At 43.8% G+C, this 17,840-nt stretch overlaps 1 protein-coding gene across 1 annotated transcript in view; it reads left to right on the forward strand.

Annotated features, from left to right (window-relative positions):
* Positions 1 to 17,840, forward strand: part of EYA1 (EYA transcriptional coactivator and phosphatase 1) — a 144,696-nt gene that overhangs the window by 12,444 nt on the left and 114,412 nt on the right. The window contains exon 4 of the mRNA XM_016153718.2: positions 14,087 to 14,164. Within this exon, the coding sequence (XP_016009204.2) occupies positions 14,087 to 14,164 (78 nt within the window). The remainder of the gene's footprint in view (positions 1 to 14,086; positions 14,165 to 17,840) is intronic.

A 17,840-nucleotide genomic window follows, 5' to 3' on the forward strand; every position in this document is an offset into this window, starting at 1 on the left:
GGGATCAAACAGCTGGGAAGTCGTCTCTGCTTTTCATTAGACGTCATTCCTGTGCGCGCTTGGAGCGGAGCGGTATCGCTCTGAAATGTAAAATGCAGCTGCAGCTTTGCTACTGCTCAGGTACAGGTTTCCTACCTTAGAAAATACTTCTAAGTGTATGATACATGTGGTCACATTTCTCTGGACTTTGAGAACCAGATGATATTAACCCAGCAAATCAAAAAGAAGCCTAAGTGGACGTGGTTCCATAGTGCAGCGTTCAGCACGTCCACTTTACACGCAGAAGGTCCCGGGTTCGTGCCCCAGTGGAGCCACGGTCCCTGGTCTGAGGCCACGCCGCCCTGAACAAGCCCATGTCCGATCTCGGAAGCTAAACAGGGTGGAGCCTGGCTAGTGCTTGGATGGGAGACCACCTAGGAAGACCAGGTGCTGTAGGCGTAAATAATAAGAATAAGGATAATACGAGAAGCGTACATGGCACTTGCAGGGGCTCCGTCGGCATGGCAGTGGCCCAAGCCGAGAGCCAGGAGCAGGCCGGGTGCGTCTTAGGAGCAGCAGGTTGCTCGGTGTGGCTGGAGGGGAGAGAATGACGGGGGGTAAGAGGTGACGTCGGGATCAGAAGGGTGGCGTGTGCCGGCCCCGGTGGGTTGGCGCGGGCACCCTGACCTGCTGTGTGTAGCTAACTGGATCTTCCACAGTCGGGATGGGAACCCCGGTGCTTGTTGCCTGAGACTAGACTTGGGGTTTCTAAAGAGCCAGGCTTCTCGATAACTAAGGACTTGCTAGACAGCTTTCGCCTACTTCCCAGGACGGGGCAGTTCAGGGAATCACACTTCTGTGGCGTCTTTCCCCTGATGGGGCTGGAGCTTTGGCAAAGCAGCAATACGGGTCCCTCAGACATCCTATCTGTGGGAAACACTGCGGTTCCCTCCCGGGACACCTGTGAACCTGTAGTGAGTGTTAGTATTCAGGCTACGTCTTATGCCTTCACTCATGGATTCCTTGCTTCGAGTAATTTGTAATTTCTTAGGATGGTCGAAGATGCCCTGGGATGAGCAGTACGTAGATAAAGTGATGTCAGTGTGTATGTGTGTGCATGTGCACACTTGTGCACACACGTGTGTGTTTTCTCACTTTGCTTACTTGGAATAAGGTCAAAGAGTAATTCATACTCTTTGGCTTCAAACATACAATATAATATGAAAAATATATATAATCCCAAATTTTCCAGTTCTACTTTGGGTAGGACAGAAAGTTATCCTGTCACATAGCTCTCCTCAGTGACTGCTAAATATTTATTGCCTGTAATCAAGAATTGATAATAAGTTTTAGGATTAAAAAATTGTATGTAAGTACAAGCTTATTATGATTATGTTCCTGGTGATTTGCTAGTTTTACAGATTTCTCGGTTTTATTCCTTCAATATCCCATTACACCAAAAAAAGTAGACCGACTCCCAAACACATTCCAAGCAGGTGTGTTCTATTACTCCCATGATACCGATTGGAAAGATTTTTCTCTTATAATCGATCAAAATCTAAAATGCTTACCTATTTTATCATTGTATCTAATACCGATTAAGGGGAAATTTTCATGGAAAGAGTACTACTTTTTAGCAAAAAGAATATGAACTGAATTGACTGAGTTCCTACTATTTATTGAGCACATCAATAAATACCTTATTTTAGTCTCAAAAAAGTTAGGGTAACGTTTGTGTATCTCGTTTGAAAGAGTTTAGTCTGTTTACACAGTGTATTATCTGTGTTGGAGATGAGATAGAAAAGGCGTGTGAGGCTGATTTCAAAGCCCACATTTTTTACACTCTAAAACATGGACTCTCCAGTAGCCAAAAAGCTTGGTTCTTACTGACATATCTTACCTGCCTGAAAACAATCGTGTCACTTATCTCAGATTAGGACCCAGTGCAGGAAACATCCACTTATATGTATGTTCCAACTGGCCGAGTCTCCAGGTCCCTTAAAGGCAGGGACACACCTGTTCTCTGTAGTGTCCTCAGCATCTAGCGGTAGGCGTGGCCATGGTCGAACAGTCGACAAATGTTTGCTGAATGAATGCCCCCATGGTACCTAGCAAATAAGGCAGGAGAGGCTCATTCGTTCCATTTACAAAGCATCACTAGATTCTAAAGCCCACTTTTCAGATATTCGACAATGATCCTTTCACAGACCAATTCCTACAGTAGCCATGGGCCGTCCATGCAGAGAACATCACCGTTAGCATTGCTGCTGATGTTGAATTTGATCTCTTGCACCTGACCCGCATGCGCCCTGTACTGATTCGTAAATGGCAACTCCGACTGGTGAACTTAGTAGTGTTTAGCAATGACGAAGCAGCTTCCACCTAGTCCAAGAAACAACTGAGCGATATAAAGATCAGGCAGTTAGTCGCCCTTGGTTGGTACCCTTACATGGTGGTAAGGAGTTGTGACTGGAGGTACATGTCTTTAAGGTGGAGAGAAATTGCAGGAGCAAGGCTACATGCACGCCACAGTGAAAGTCATGTATATATGTAATGCATAAGAATGTGTATGGTACCTAGGAATGTATATCACTGCGCGTCCACCATTGTGTTGCTGATTCATTCAAGAAACATTAAGTCGTCATGTCTGGAAATTTACCAAACACCATTCTTGCCAGGAGAAGCGCATAGTCTCCTGTGATTTGCGCCGTTGTCAGGTGACCACCACACCTTATGAGGAGGGCTACGTGCTGCAGAGGAAGAGGGGGGCCTTTCATTAGGACCGAGGCGACCGAGGATGCAGGGGCGGGGTCAGCACTTAGCATGCTGGTAACGCTTCACCCGAGCCTGGAAGGACGGGTGGGACACACCGGTGGCCAAGCCAGCAAGGCAGGGAGCGTGGATTATCCAGCTGAAGCAAAGACAGCCTCCGTCCCAGGGCACTGTGCTTGTGGCTGTGTTTTGAGCAAAGTGCACAGAGACGGGGCTAAGTCGCCCAGAGCAGGTGACAGAGGGCCTTATGCGCGAGGTCCAGGGGTTTGGATTCAGTCCTGCAGGGGCCAGGCAGCCTGAGGCTTGTGGAGAGGGGAACAGCGTGGTTGTGTGTGTGTTTCAGAAATACGCGTGGGGGGTATTTTGAAACTATTTAAGGGGCGGGCCGGTGAGAAAAGTCTCCAGGTGAGGAACGAGAGCATTTTTATCTGAAATTAGGTTCTCATGCATACATTATTATTTCAGCACAAATCTATATCTGATACTTGCCTTCAGGAAAGTGGGGAATGAATAATATTAAAAATATAGGAAAACTGTTGCATGATGGTCAGAACGTGAATTTTGCGCTTGGACTAACCCGGGCTGATAAATCGCAGTCCAGCTTGTTTACTTCACCACACAGCAGACGTGTGGGTTTGAGAAGCAGCAGGGCAGGGGGTCGGGAGGGGGCCCTGGAGTCAGGCCACCGCTGCCACGTACCCGTTAGCCGTGTGACGCCTCGCTGCTCCGTGCGTCTGCCTCCTGGTCTGTCAGAGTGAGGTAACAGTCGCACCTACCTGCAGGGCTGTGCGGGTGGACGCACGAGTTGGAAGAGCACTTGGAACAGCGCGTGGCTCCTGGGACGTTAATGCCCGTTGGCTTTTAATGTTATCATTATCCTCTACAGTCTCCGAACCTCTGCTTCCTCGTTGTAAATTGGGGATGGCACCTTTGTCACAGGGTGTTAGGACAATTAGTCTGAAATGCTAAGCACAGTCATTAGCATCTACTGCATGCTCAAAATTAGTAGCTATTATTAAGTAATAGTAAATGTGACATTTTACAAGACCATGTCCACGGGGACTGGCTGGTGTGGTGTCTCCACGTCTCCACGGGAGGAGAGGATATTTCCTCCTCCTCTGAGGTCCTTCCCATCACCCACCGAATAGCCTTTGCAGGTGCTCTGAATACCTGGCGTCCTCGTGAAGTACTCACTCAATTAGTACACGGTGCGGGGAGGGTTTGTGTCCCGGTGCTCTGGAGAGTTGGTAGAGAATGGGAAAGGGCGTGATCTGAGATGTACATTCGGTAGGCTGATTACGTTTCAGGCAAGTAAACCATTCTTCCAGATTGATATGATTGAGGCTTTGCGTCCAGGCCAGCTCATCTGCTTCCAGTCTTTGTATGCTGGTTTGTTTCATCATCTGCTAATTTGCAACATGCACTGATACACTTTTATGCAATGCCCTGGTATTCCGGGGCTTTCCCATTGCTGTGCCTTTTATTGATTGTTCAGATATATCCTTCCGAAGAATGATCAAGGATGATAAAACCCTAATCAGAAAACGTTTGACTTTTCAGTGGTTTCATAGAAGGTATGATAATCAAAGAAATCTGAAACTAGCTCTGTGACCTTAGTTTTTCAACGTCTTTAAACTGCCGTTTCCTCGTCTTTGAAGTATGATAATGTGATATCTCATAAAGTTGCTGTGAGGAGCAAACCAGCTGTTGCTTGTAAAGAGCTTAGCACAATGCCTGGCGTGTAGTAGGTGCTCAATAAATATAAACCACCTTTAAAATTCTTACTTTTTCATACTAAAATTCTACTTAAATATCGCCTATGCCAAAAATCGAGAATCTTATATTGCTACCTGGGGGGGATATTAGAACGGAAGGAATCTTTTCATATTGTTGTGCTTTGCTTCCGGGATTATAGTGACCTGAAAAATTTAGATCACACTTTGGAATCAATGTAGGCAACTGTTAAAAGTCATCCAGTGGCACATTAAGTTTTGCGCATTTAATTATATATGAATTTTACATAAAAGAAAAAGAACCATGAACAAATATGAACTCTAGTTAATGATATGAATGCTGAAGTGTTTAGAGGAAGTGTATTACGTCTCTAACTTATTTTAAAATGCGTGAAAACTAAGATGATTTTATGAGGAATAGATATGGAAAAGTAAATATAGTAATATGTTAACTGTGGAGTCTAGATGGTAGGTTTATAGATCTTCACTGTATAATTTTAATTTTTCTGTATTTATAACGAATGTCTATAATGCGAAAAAAGTGAACCTAAAATACTTAGCATGTCCTCAGAAGGAAACATTTGTTTAGTTTTTACAGCATACAAAGAATCAACCACAGTCTGGTTGGGGGAGACAACCAGAAAATTTGACAAAAAACTAAAAGGTTATATATAGTATGTCACTTAAACTACGAAGGCGAGGACTTTCAGTCTGTAGCCTAGCGGTCCCCAGGAGGCGCAGAACTGGCACCAAAGGTCAGCAGATTCTTTTGTGCAAAATATTTATAGGATGAGGAAATTAATAGGCCACAGATCAGTTTAACATTTTTTCACATATGGATGCTCTGTTTTTTAAGATACAGGTTTTCTTGTCTGAAAGTTTGCAGTAGGCTTTTATCATCATGCATTTTCTCAGTCAACAGATTAAAAGCAGACTATCATCTGGGTTCTGAAATATTTTGGTGTTAGAAAGAGGGCTTCATTCTCGAGAAGGTTAGAAGCCACTGATCCAAACAAAAGTGCTCTCAGAGTTCAGGAAGAAAAGAGCTCTTCAGCTCCCTGAGGTCTGGCCTGGCTTCAAGAAGGACATGGAATCCGAGCCGAGTGTTGGGAAATGGGTAGAATTTGAATAGGTTGAGAAGAGATGGAATGCATTCTAAATGAAGGCGCAGTAGCAACAAAGGTAGGATAGTTCTGCAGACTGGAAGAGACCAGTTAGAGCTGGACAAGGAATTGATAGTAGGTAAGGGTGACTGAGAAGGGCCCAGGAATCCTAGGTTAAGGCATTTATTTGGTTGGGCTTCATCCCGGAGCCAGGTGAGAAGCCACTGAGTATTTTGAGCAAGGAATTAATATGATGAAAGCGTTGTAGGTATTAATCTGGCAGTAATTTGAAGGACAGATTGGATTGGGGGAGAGACGAGCAGTGGTAGGGGGCCTCCTGTAATCTACTCAGATTTTGTGTGTTAGGAATCTGAGCTAAGGTAGCAAGAATGAGAATTGCCAAAAAAAAAAAAAAAAAAAAAAAAAGACAGACAGACAGTAGATTTGGACTTGTACATTTCAAAGGAGCAGGCCTACCACATACTATTTCTCTCTCACACACACACACACACACACACACACACACACACACAATCAACTGGTCTGGACCGCTACAATCAGTCATTGCAAAATGCTACTCCAATATGCTACACTTCTGTGAATGACAAGTTTTGAAATTGACTAACATTTTTTGTTGGCCACATATACCCTTAGGTTCAAGATTAGTCTACATGTGTTGATTTGGTTTTCATAAGGTGTGCAAAGAGCTTAGATTTTAAAGAGCTAAGATTTTTCTACCCTATTTTAAGAAAGAGAATGACTCGAACTTTAAAACTTTGGAGAGAGAATCATGTTTCAGACTGTAGAGCTAATTCAAACATAAATGGATGCCTCCTTTTCTAGATGGGAATTGACAAACAAAACAAAAAACACACATTTGTTTCATGGATGTAGATACTCTAAGATAATGAAGAAATAGTTAAATGGCCCCTTATATTCAATTATATGTCTTTAAGATATAAAATATATAAACTTAGGAACATCGCTATTTCCCACTTCCATATTTCATATAATAATTCAGTTCTTTCTCTTCACATATGCCTGTGGTATCTTTTGATGCCACTTCTTGAGCCATTTGGCATAGTTTTTAAAAACATACCTATCCACTTCCGCTTCTTGGTTTGAGGAAGAGCGCTCATTAAGTCTGTGAGTTGAGTCCCGACCATAACATAGCATTCCAACGGTTGTGTTTTTTTCCTTTCCCTTTGTCTTACAGGTTTACATTCGGTATCTGCACAGCATAATCATGTGCAGTGTAGCTTTTTAATTCTTTTAGGGCTTGCTTACAGCAATATCTAATATTCGCCTTTGCATGGTCATGCCCACGAATTATTATTAAATCTCTGTAATGTATTTACCTCCTTTTGCTCATTTAGGCAGGGTCTTCCCTAAACATACAAAAAGTCTAATGACTGATTTTACTTTATGCTAATGTGTCCAAGGAACACTTGATCAGAGTCACAGACACATGTCCTGTGAGGAGCTTTACAAAAACCTGCATGCAAGTCAATGGATTGATAGTTTGGGAGGGAAAAAACTTTATCTTGTGTTCGAATATATGCAAATTTTAACTGCCCTCTGCAGTGTGCCCAGGGGTGCGAAGTCAGTGATAACCTGTTTTCTAAGTCAATTGTTCATTTTTACCTTCATCTGGTCCCTCAGTGTATGTTGAGCTCCCACTATGTGTTGAGCATTGTACGAAGATCTGTAGGGATATAAAAAGATGTAGTTCCTCCCATGAAGAAATTTATAATATATTAAAATGGTTAAGACTATGAAATGTAAAATGAGGATATTTGTTCAAAGGTGATGCAAACTCTGATTTAGTAGCTCAAGGAGAAAAACATCCCCGAGTAGCAGGTCAGGCAGATCTTAACAAAGCAGGGGGGACTTTGGTTAAACCTTGAAGGAAAGGTGGGATTTTGTCAGATGGAGGTTTTGTAGAGCATTTAATGCCAGAGGGAAAGGCGGTAGCAGTACCGTGGGCTGGAGGGAGCATTAAACACCTTGGTCGGCCAGTTTGGTTTAAACATTGACTATATATAAGGACATGTGGTTCTTTTTCTGTAAAATGGAGATGATAGTGTCATACAGTATAGGTAGGACGATTACATGTGACTGTGTATTTTGTAATTCTTGTGTTCTTTTAAGTTGTTATGCAAATATAAAGTGTGTGATGGAATAATTAAGAAGAAAGCAAAAAGGGAAAAGAAAGCGTGGTATTAGAGTGTCTAGGGCCTTGCAAACATGACTAGGGAATAGTCACATCATTCAGGAGAAAACAGACCTACTGAAGACCTCAGAGCCAGGACTCACTCAGAGCGAGGCTGTGGAAAGATAAATATCTCTGCTTAAAGTGCAATGTGCCCAGGGGTATGAAGAGAGAATGGTGGCTAAAAGACAGATTTGCCAACTTTTACAAGAGAAGAGCTGTAAGACAATTAAGATAGTGGCTGGGAGGTTAGAAAGATGGTTTTGACAGATTGGAGTGGCAGACACTACAGACTTGGAAATAGAGTTGAAGAAAGCGAGCCGAGAGAAGTCGTGGAGAAAAGTTAAGTTTCAGCCTAGGTGGTGTGACCATTCCTGAGGGGTAAGCTGATGATTTTGTATCTGGGCAGGTTGAGTTGACCCCGATCCAGACAAGTGCATTGCATCGCTGGGATTTGGGGATTGGTCTCTATGAAAAGGATGTGCATGTGGACAGAGATTTGGGAGTCAGCTACATGAAGATATTTTTTTAAATTTATGGCGAAGAAAGAAATGATTGTGAGAGCAAATTCAGACCGGTAAGGGAGCAGGTTGAAATTATAGAACCACAGAATAGGCAAAGGAAGAGAATCTAGAGAAAAAGACATATAAAAGGCAAAAAAAAAAAGAGAAATATCGCTGTGTTGATCAATGACGAGAAAGTGTCAGAGTAAGGCCCATTCTACGGAAGGATTAAGGAAAATCAGGATTGAGAAAAGTTTGAACTGGGCAATTTGGAAAGTCCTTTTAGTGAAATGGTAGCTGTAGAGGGATAGTGCAAAGGCTTAGGGAGAGAGAGCAGGGAAGAATCTGAAGCACATTTCCAGGAAACCTGGTGATGAAAGAAGGGAGAGAAGTACCCTGGTAGAGAGAAGAGAAAAATTAGGAGAGACCTATCCGTAGGTGGAAGGGAAGTAGCCTCTTGAGATGGGATGATTGAGGAGGTTGAGAGTCCGAGTAACAAAATGATGGACCGCGGTCACGAAGGAGGTGTGGAAGTGAGACCAGAAATGAAGGCGTAAAGGGTGACTCTGCTGAAGGAAGGGAACGCCCCGTCGAGGTTGGCCACTGGGCAACGGGGAAACGTTGCAGGCGGGTCACCGAAAGATGTACAGCCGCTTCAACGTTCTCGACGCAACAGTTGGTGCTGGCAAATAAGGTGTGGTTCGGGGGCTTAAGGAAAGCGGAGAGGACTCGATGGAAAGTGTTTCAGGCACAAGAAATGGAAAAGGGGGATTCGAAGCAGCCAGATGGCTCCAAAGAGTATAGAAGGCGTGCATTTTCATGAGGTCGGTCAGCCTACAATTGTGGCCTCTTCTCCTGTGCTCAGCCATCCAGAACAGCAGCCAAAGAGTGAACAGAAAGAGCTCGCCAATCCTGGGATTAGAGTTTGGCAAAAAAGATGCTTGGAAAAGTGAGACGACATAGGGTTTCGGGGTGGGAGCTCCGGGTTCCAGTCTGGACTAGTGAGGCTGGAGTGGTTCGAATAGACAGGATGCTCTGACGAACCAGTCTGACAGAAGCGAGCAAATGCACAAGGTGACAGGTGGCCTTTCTTGGAGGTGATGAAGTTCTAGCCATTTAATAACCAAAGTGGAATGAAGATAGAAGAGACGGACAGGATCGTAAAGAGCAGAGAGGGCCGGTGAGCTGAGGTTGTGAAGTCCTGAGCATCACAGCGGGAAGCAGATAGGAACACCAAGCCTAACAAGGATGAGCTGCACAGACAGAGTTAGAAGAAAAGTTCTGAGATGAGCGTAGATGCTGCTTGAGGAGCATCTGCTTCTCACCCGGGTGAATTCTTCCTAATACTCAGGCTGGCTCCCAGCCCAGCCGGCAGAGCTGTCCTTTGGGGATGAATTGGCTTTAACTGTCCTCCACAGGATGAGGAATATAACTAATCAAATGAACTGAATTCTGCTCTCCTCTGGTCAGCCTGTCATCTTCCTGGAGATTATTTATATGACAACAACATTCCAAGTATAACTAGAAGTTGTTTGCTGAGCTCAGGGTCATGGTTAGCAACAAGTTAGCTGGCTGATCTTGGTAGCTAATGTCACCTGCTCCAATGGTCTGATAGATCTCTTTAAATTTATGGTAAAGGAAAACAGGTGTCTCTCTTCATGGGCCAGCTACAGGACACTCAACCTTAAACAGTGATAGAGACGCCTACATTTCTCCTGGAATCCTTGATCACAATCACCTTATACACCCTCCTCCTAGCCTGTTTCTTCCATAAAAACATACACCGATTGTAATGACCAAGGTATAAATTTTCTTAATTATGATTCAGTCCTGATTTCTTAAGTTATGTCCAAGCTACCTCAATTTTATTTTCATTGTCCTGAGGCAATGGCCCCACAGTTGATCTTCGGCAAGTCACTGTAGAGTCTTCTAATTTGCTTTTAAAGAGGAAGCTTAACTTTAACGTGAAGGTTATAACGGATTCTATCCCATAAGAAAGACTTTGATTTCTCATAGTTTGAGACACTGTAATGATAGAGCAACTATGAAAGTATGGCCTCTGGACCTAGCCCAGCGCTAAATGATTTATAAACATTTATCTTTTGTACCCTTTCATGAGTATCTTATTCCTGTGTACAGATGAGGATGCCAAGACAAGCAGAAACTGAGTAACTTTTCTGGGTTCATACTGTTAATAGCAGAGCTAGATTGAAGTTGAGTTGATAATTCCAGAGCTGATGCTTTAAACTCTTTATTCAATATTGTTCCCTGAGAAAGGCATTCAGTGTAGCAGAAATAGAACACTGCTATTAATAATAATGATGATAAATATAATTTCAGCTCTTCATATCAGGTACTTTACCTAAATTTTTATGAATTGTTATTACATTCCTGTAATGTGGGTATCATAAATTTTGTGTATGAAATAGTTAAAGTTGAAGACATCAAATAACTTTTAGAAAGTCTCATAGCAGGTAATCAGATTCTCCGAGTCCAAAACTAAAGCTCAAGGGCTTTGATAGAGGGAGGTTTGTGGCATCTTCGGAGAGTCACAGTTGCCTGATACAGCTCAGGCTTAGAGCACACGGCCACGCAGAAGAGATGGGGGGAATCAGGACTAGCAAGGGGGTGAATATTTTTTGAGGATTAATACATCTTTAAAGTGTCAGATGGAAGACTGGAGACTTGGAGTGTTAGAAAAAGACTCTCGAGTGGGAGCAAAAGATAATAAAAAATGCTCTTTCTCATGGAATAAAGTCATGTATGAAGGGAAAAGTGTGATAGAGATCAGAGAATCCTGCAGTTTTCTGGGGGAGAGCAGATCATTCGTAGATTTTTTTTTTTTCCTTTTCAGTGAGGTGGCTCAGAAGAGATAATTGTTCGCAGACATGACAGTAGCTTAAAGCTCAAGACAAAAAAAAAAAAAAAAGCATGTGGTGCTTTTAAATTCAAAGCCTGGGAGAGGTGCTGCGTTGTCTCATCTATTTATAAATGGGGGGCGCTCGTGGACCTGGGTTAAGTTCTGGTGGCCGGGGACGAGTCTTGTCTTTTTAACCTTCCGGTGGGTGTGTGTGTGGCAGCAGCAACCCCAGGAGTGGTCTCTCTGTTCCCTTGGCTTTCGTTCAAAAACTGCTTTCCATCACAGGGAATCACCGGGCCCTTCAGCATCAGGTCCCTGGTGATCAGAGTATTCACTTACAGTGCCTGGTGAAATCGTGACTACCCCGCTGGTTACCCGTGCACATCCTCCTCCCTTCAACAGTGGGCCTTTTTAAAAAAATTTGGGTGCATTAGGAAAAGGGAGTCTTTAGCGTGTAGATGGGTACATTTGAACAATGGCAAAAAGCCATATATTTGGGGCTTAAACAAAAAAGTATCCTCTTCTTTTCCTTCCCATTCTTTTTGCCTATTTTTAATGGAATTTCAAGTATAATTGAACATGTCTCTGGGGAGTGAAAGCCGTTTTTGATTAAGCCAGTCATACGAACTCGCTGGTGTAGGTGTTAGCGGTTCAGGAGTAGTGCTCTTAATACAGTCAAGCTTTTACCAAGTAATTTTATAGTGACCTCATACTTGAGAAAGACTGAGAAGTAATCCGGGCTCAACATCCCACACAGTGGAAAGTTTCTCATTCACCGTCTTTCTCAGATGGTGCCTGAGATCTCCGAACCGGTTCACTGGCCTCTCATTGTCACACACGGGGAGGGAAGGGACTGTGTGGCCCTGTGCCTCCCTCATCCACTCCGTGACAGAGGAGCCAGAAATTTGGGGGACGTGCCACTCGTTACCATTTCCTCAGGCCTTGGAACCCAAAACATCCAAAATCAAATCGCATTTCTGCAGCTTCCTGCGTGACTTTGGGCAGACTCCTAACCCCTCTGGCTTCAGTTTTTTGCACGTGAAACAAGCCAGTAACTAGGGAGTTTGTGAGCTGTACTCTCAGACCTACTGGCAGAATGGTTTAAAGGATTAATCATAACACGCGTGAAGGCTGACACATAGTAGGCACTTTATCCGCCTTATACCCTGTGGGCCTAATTCTCATCTTTTCTAGGCATGCGGTATGTGATCCTGTGTTCAGAATCCCGGGGGTCATCAGTCCAGTAAAGAGTGAAACAGGGCGTCATACGTACAGGGCATTATATGCGTTCTTCCTAAAGAAGGGAAGATGGGGTGCGCATGGCCGAGCGGGGCACTCAAGATCCGTGCGCCACCAGGGGCGTCGCTGCCTTCCTAGGTCCATGGCCGTGTAGCAGCTATAACGAGCACGATCATTAGGCTGCCTGGAGGCATGACGAGAGAAGGGGTACACAGGCTTATGTCGGAATTTATTAGTGTCAACTAAGACTTCTAACCCAGAGCAAGCGGTAGAAAAGTGGAAACTTCAGTTACGCTGTTGTTTGGTCTACACTAAAGTGAGCAGTTGGAGTGATTCCCATTAGTCTCGCTGGTTTTATTTTTCAACTTTGTTTAGAAACAGTCTAAGTAATTAATTTTTTTTGAAAGCGACTATCTACTGCAACTATTTATAATGCCTATTTTAAAACTACTCATTATGCATCAGTAAAAGTTTCAAAGGCCCAGGACGGTGAATGAGCCATTTGCCTGATGTTTACAAGAGATCGGCCATGTTCAGGGAAGAAAAAGTGAATTTTTCTCCATCGTCCTTTCCCATTTCCGAATGTATTCACTTTGTTTGGGAGGCGCTTCCTCAAATAGTCTCTTGTTAGGGCTTTCATTTTGTAAAGTTCATTATTGATTTTTAGGTAGCCTCTAAATTTTATCGTATTCTTTCTGAAAACCTGTTAATGGGGACGTGTAGCTCCTATGAAGTAGGTTAGACAAATTCCAGTGATAACTCTTCACTAGTAGTTTCTGGGGAAGACAGTAATGCTGTCTCTTCATTTAAAGACAACCTAAAACGAGGGAAAATGGCAAACATTCTGAGCTGATCTGGCGTTATCTGTTCGATGGGGTGTAGTAATACCATCGCTCTATCAGCAGAGTGGGTTGCTCTGGAGAGCCAATAGCATAAATCTAAGTCGTTTGATTTTATAGCCCGAAGGGACTTTATCACAAGACGTCTGTGTTTTCTACAAACTGACTGCTGTTTGTGTTGTTTTGAAACGGAAAACATTTCTGCTTCACTTACATTCAGTGTGTTTTCGGTACTAAGTATACCATAGATACTGATGAGTTGGCAGCCAGATATGGCCGAGTGGTAACAGCAATCCCTTAAATCGAGCACTCAGGTTTTTAGCCATGCCGGATAGCCGAGCGTGTGTGTGAGTGTGTGTGTGCGTGCATGCACATGCGCACTCGTGCGAACTCGTGCACCTGGCCTTGAGCGTCGTGAAAACTTGCCGGTGTTATTTCCCATTTCTTAAAGTCTTTTTATTCTGTCATTTGACTCTGTTTGGCCAAATGGCTGTAAAGGCAAGGAAATTGTTTCACATCCACATTACATAAATTTTGAGATGTTATTAATAAGCAATTGAGTAAATAGAGAGAGCAACAGTAAATTTAACTACTTTTAGTTTAAAGCATTTCTTCTAAAGGGTAAGTCGTCACCATAGACTATTTCCTTAGGGAGGAAGTACTTAACATGTAAATGTTTCTAGAAAAAATTCTGTTAGGAATATTACTCTTAACTATATTCAAATACAAAGAGACTGATTTTGAAAAATTATTTTTTATAACTATTTTAAATATTATGTCTTCTCTACCTTGCCTTTGTGAATAATTATTAATTAGGTGTATGATATATGTTGTTTATTTTTATAGTTAAAACAGAGCCAATGAGCAGCAGTGAAATAGTTTCAACAACATCAGACGGGTCTTTAGACAATTTCTCAGGTTCAGGTAAGGAATAACATTATTTTTCTTAGTGTATTTATTTGTACAAATATGTATATGTGTGTGTATGGTATTATGTGTATATTATATATATAAAGCAGCTTGTCGCAGAGTCACATTTTTGCAAAATTCCGATGTTTTTATTTAGTGTGATAAAGTTTGCTGAAATTGTTGGTATCCTATAAAGGAGATAAAAATCAAAAGGGGCTTTGTTCTTTTCCTCTCTCCTACTAAATTATCATTATTATGTTAAGGACTCCTTCCCTTTTTCTCTCATTTGGATGATTTTTCCACACCCCTAAACAGATCCACCAAGCCATCCTCTTAAGTAACTGTCATGTCAGTTATAGATCTAAATTAAACAGATTGGCAAATCAGCTTTAAATCCTCAAGTTAGATTTTAATCTTTCCCATTAAAAATTCCACTCCCAACAAACAAAATCCAAATGTCACATCTGTGATAATGAAATTACAGATAAGAAAGTGATTGTGATAATAAAGTAACTGTGAGGATGTGATTGTATATTTGCCAAATTACCCAGCTTGGACTAGTTCAATGAAAAGTTATTTCTATCAGAAGTAATTCTTAAATGTTTAATTATTTTCATATTATCTGCCGTTTATATAACCTCTCAATGAGAAATGCTATACTTTCATACATTTATGATCGACTTAATTTAGCTCTCAGGATCATTTATTTTATACATACCACAATTAAAAGGTATTAATCATAGATATAAAATAAAATTCAAATGCATGCCTTTTATACTAATACCAGGCAATGTGCTTTGTATTATTATGGGTTCCAAGGCATATGAAAATGGTCCTGGTTTGGGGCTTCATGGGGTGAACAGATGACCAGACCATCACAGTGCAGTTCGATGATGGCAGAGAGAAGGCCAGGGATGCCCCGCGAGAACCCAGCAGAGAGAGGATTGGGGCGGAGTGGTCAGGCAAGTTTTCCCGGACATGATGCCCGCACTCAGCCTTTACGGATGAGTAGGAGCAAAGCTCACGTGGAACTGGCAGGGGGAGCCGGACAGGTGGAGCGTTCCGTGGGAGGAGACCAAGGCGCGGAGGCGTGGAGCTCGGAGGCACCGCCGCGGCTCACCTTCCTCGGTGTGCACCATGCGAGCAACGAGGGGCACGGTGGACGGGGGCAGGCGCTGGAGTCCAGAGAGGCGTGAGCGCCCTGCGTGGTGTTTGTGTTTTACCCTCAGTGTAGTGGGACGCACCAGAAGAAGGGGGTTGCGTGACCATCGTCACGCACAGGATGCAGGACGAGCGTGACCGAGAAAGGAAGGTGGTGGCTTCAGCTTGGGTCACAATGATTGTGAGGCGACATCCACCCGAAATGTTGGCAATAGGGAAAGATCTGGAGTGGACATTCTCAAAGCGCGCAGAGAGTGGAAGAGCCGAAGACAGAATCCAGGGAAAGCCGGCAGGGCAGGGCGTTGGATGAGGACAGAGGAGGCCGGGGAGGAAGCGTGTCAAGCCGGAGGCGGGAGCGGGGGAGGATTTCAGGGAGGCGCTGTCCGTGACAGAGTCGTAAACAGATGTTAAACGTATTTTTAAAGTTATTGACATGAGAAAACTATATTAAGCGAAAAAGTAAATTATAAGGAGTGGCGTGTTCAGTGTAATGACAGTTTTTTTCTCTTTTTTTAAAAAAGGCATCTGTGTGTATGCATGTGTGCCTGTATGCATACAAAAAGTAATGATGGCCCCATCTGGATGGCGGAACGCCATTTTAATTTTGTCTTTTAAAAGAATTTTATTTTTACTGTGCATATATGTGACATACTTTCAAATAGTAATCATTTAAAAGTGCAAGGGAAAGATCGCATACCACAAAGAGGTCATTGTTTTTTCAAAGTATCTATGGGTAATAGGAATATATCACTGTTTTTCCCGATATTGATAACCATGATGTGGTGAAGGAACTCCTTGTTTTTAAGAAACACACGCTGAAGTATTATTAGTAAAGGGACATCGTATCTACAACTCCAAGAAACGTGAACTACACTCACACACAGAACATGAACGCATACGATAATGTAATAAAATGTTAGCATTAGGGGAATTTCGGTGAAGGGTATTGAAGGATATTTCCTGCAAGTGTCAAATTTCGTCAAAATGAAAAACTTTTTTAAATGAGAAGCAGCAGTGGATTTAGCCGGCAGCGGTCCCTGTGGGCGGGGGGCTCTTCCCCCTGCACCTGCTGGCCCAGGTGCCCCGTTTATGTGTCCCCAGCAGAGTTCCTAGCAGGTGGCATGTTCTTGCAAAGTTCTCTGGATGGATGGACGATGGAACAAATAAGGAAGTGAGGACGGGGAAGAGAAAAACGTGTTTCAAGTATGCAGGTGGGCAGGTGGTGCAAGGAGAGAGAGAAGGCAGACGTTAGAAAGAGGGTTACGTGGTTGAGACTGGTATCGAGAAGGTCGGGGGGTTTTGCTGCCAGCACACGCTTTATGGAGGCGGGGGTTAGGGTACAGGCAAAGCGCGGGGGTGACTGGTGGAGGAAGGTCCCCGATGGGACAGCAACGGCTGAAATCCAAGACGGAAGGGGATCAGCCTGGAAGAGGAATAACTTTTCCATTGGACCGTCGGGGAAGTGATGCAGATGAGTTTGAAGCGGAGGCGCAGGCGATGCATTGAGGGAATTCCAACTTTTTTCTCCGAAGCGACTCAAAATGAGGGTAGCGATGGGCTCGTGAGCGTAAAGAGATGGAGAGGACTGAGCGGATGCCGTGAGGGGCGGGGAAGCTGCTTGGAGCAACGGAGGGCGAAGGACGGATGGCTGACGGCAGAGCCTAAGGCCCCAGCGAGGGCGGAGCGCGAGAACGTGGACCCTCTGCTTTAGAGTGGGTTTTCTCTGCAAGGGCTTAGCTGTCTGGGTAGAAAGACAGGATTCCCTTGGTCCAGGGTGAGGATTTTCCAGGTAGGGCATGGAGGAGTATGGATAGAAGAAAATTGGAATTATCGGTTAAAGAGTGCTTTAAGATAACTATTCATGGATCTAGGATAGGTGGAAAGAAAGCAGAGGTAAGGGATAGTAAATCGAGAGAAAGGAAGGATGGGCAGGGGTTCTGCACATCTTGATGAGGCTGGAGAACCAATAAGATGGGACTAAAGGAGTGAAAATTCCAGCAATCGAGGATGCTCCTTGCTTAATCTCAAAGCCCAGTGAGGCCTCCAGCACACGCTTCTGCGGGCGGTTCTCTTTGCCCCCTTCCTCAGCCTTCATCACCACCTTTAAAATTATTTTCGCCGTCCTTCCTCCTGCTGAACTGTAGCCACGTGAGAACAGACTCTGTTTGCCTCCTTCACACAGCCCCAGCAGCCACCGTGGAATCAAGCACATGGGCGATGATGACTGTGAAGTCACGAAAGGAATTGGTCCATGCCGTTGTGGTTCGAGACTGTGGACTGGGGAACGAGGCCCAGGATGTGGTCTCAACCTCGATGATTGACGGCTAGATAGAATGAGGAAACCGATGGATGCCTACCCCCAAATCATGTTGGACCTTGCCGGGGGACACAGTCGAATATTAAAGCTTTCGACAAACCCCAGGCGGTATTCAGGAGGTGGGTCGTCGTGGAAGTGTTCAGAGGTCACGCATCTCAGAAGGGAGGTTGCAGGGGAGAGCATGAAAACTGGGTTTGGAAGAAGCAGCAGCGA

The sequence above is a fragment of the Rousettus aegyptiacus genome, unplaced genomic scaffold, assembly GCF_014176215.1.
Source record: "Rousettus aegyptiacus isolate mRouAeg1 unplaced genomic scaffold, mRouAeg1.p scaffold_m13_p_15, whole genome shotgun sequence".
NCBI lineage: Eukaryota > Metazoa > Chordata > Mammalia > Chiroptera > Pteropodidae > Rousettus > Rousettus aegyptiacus.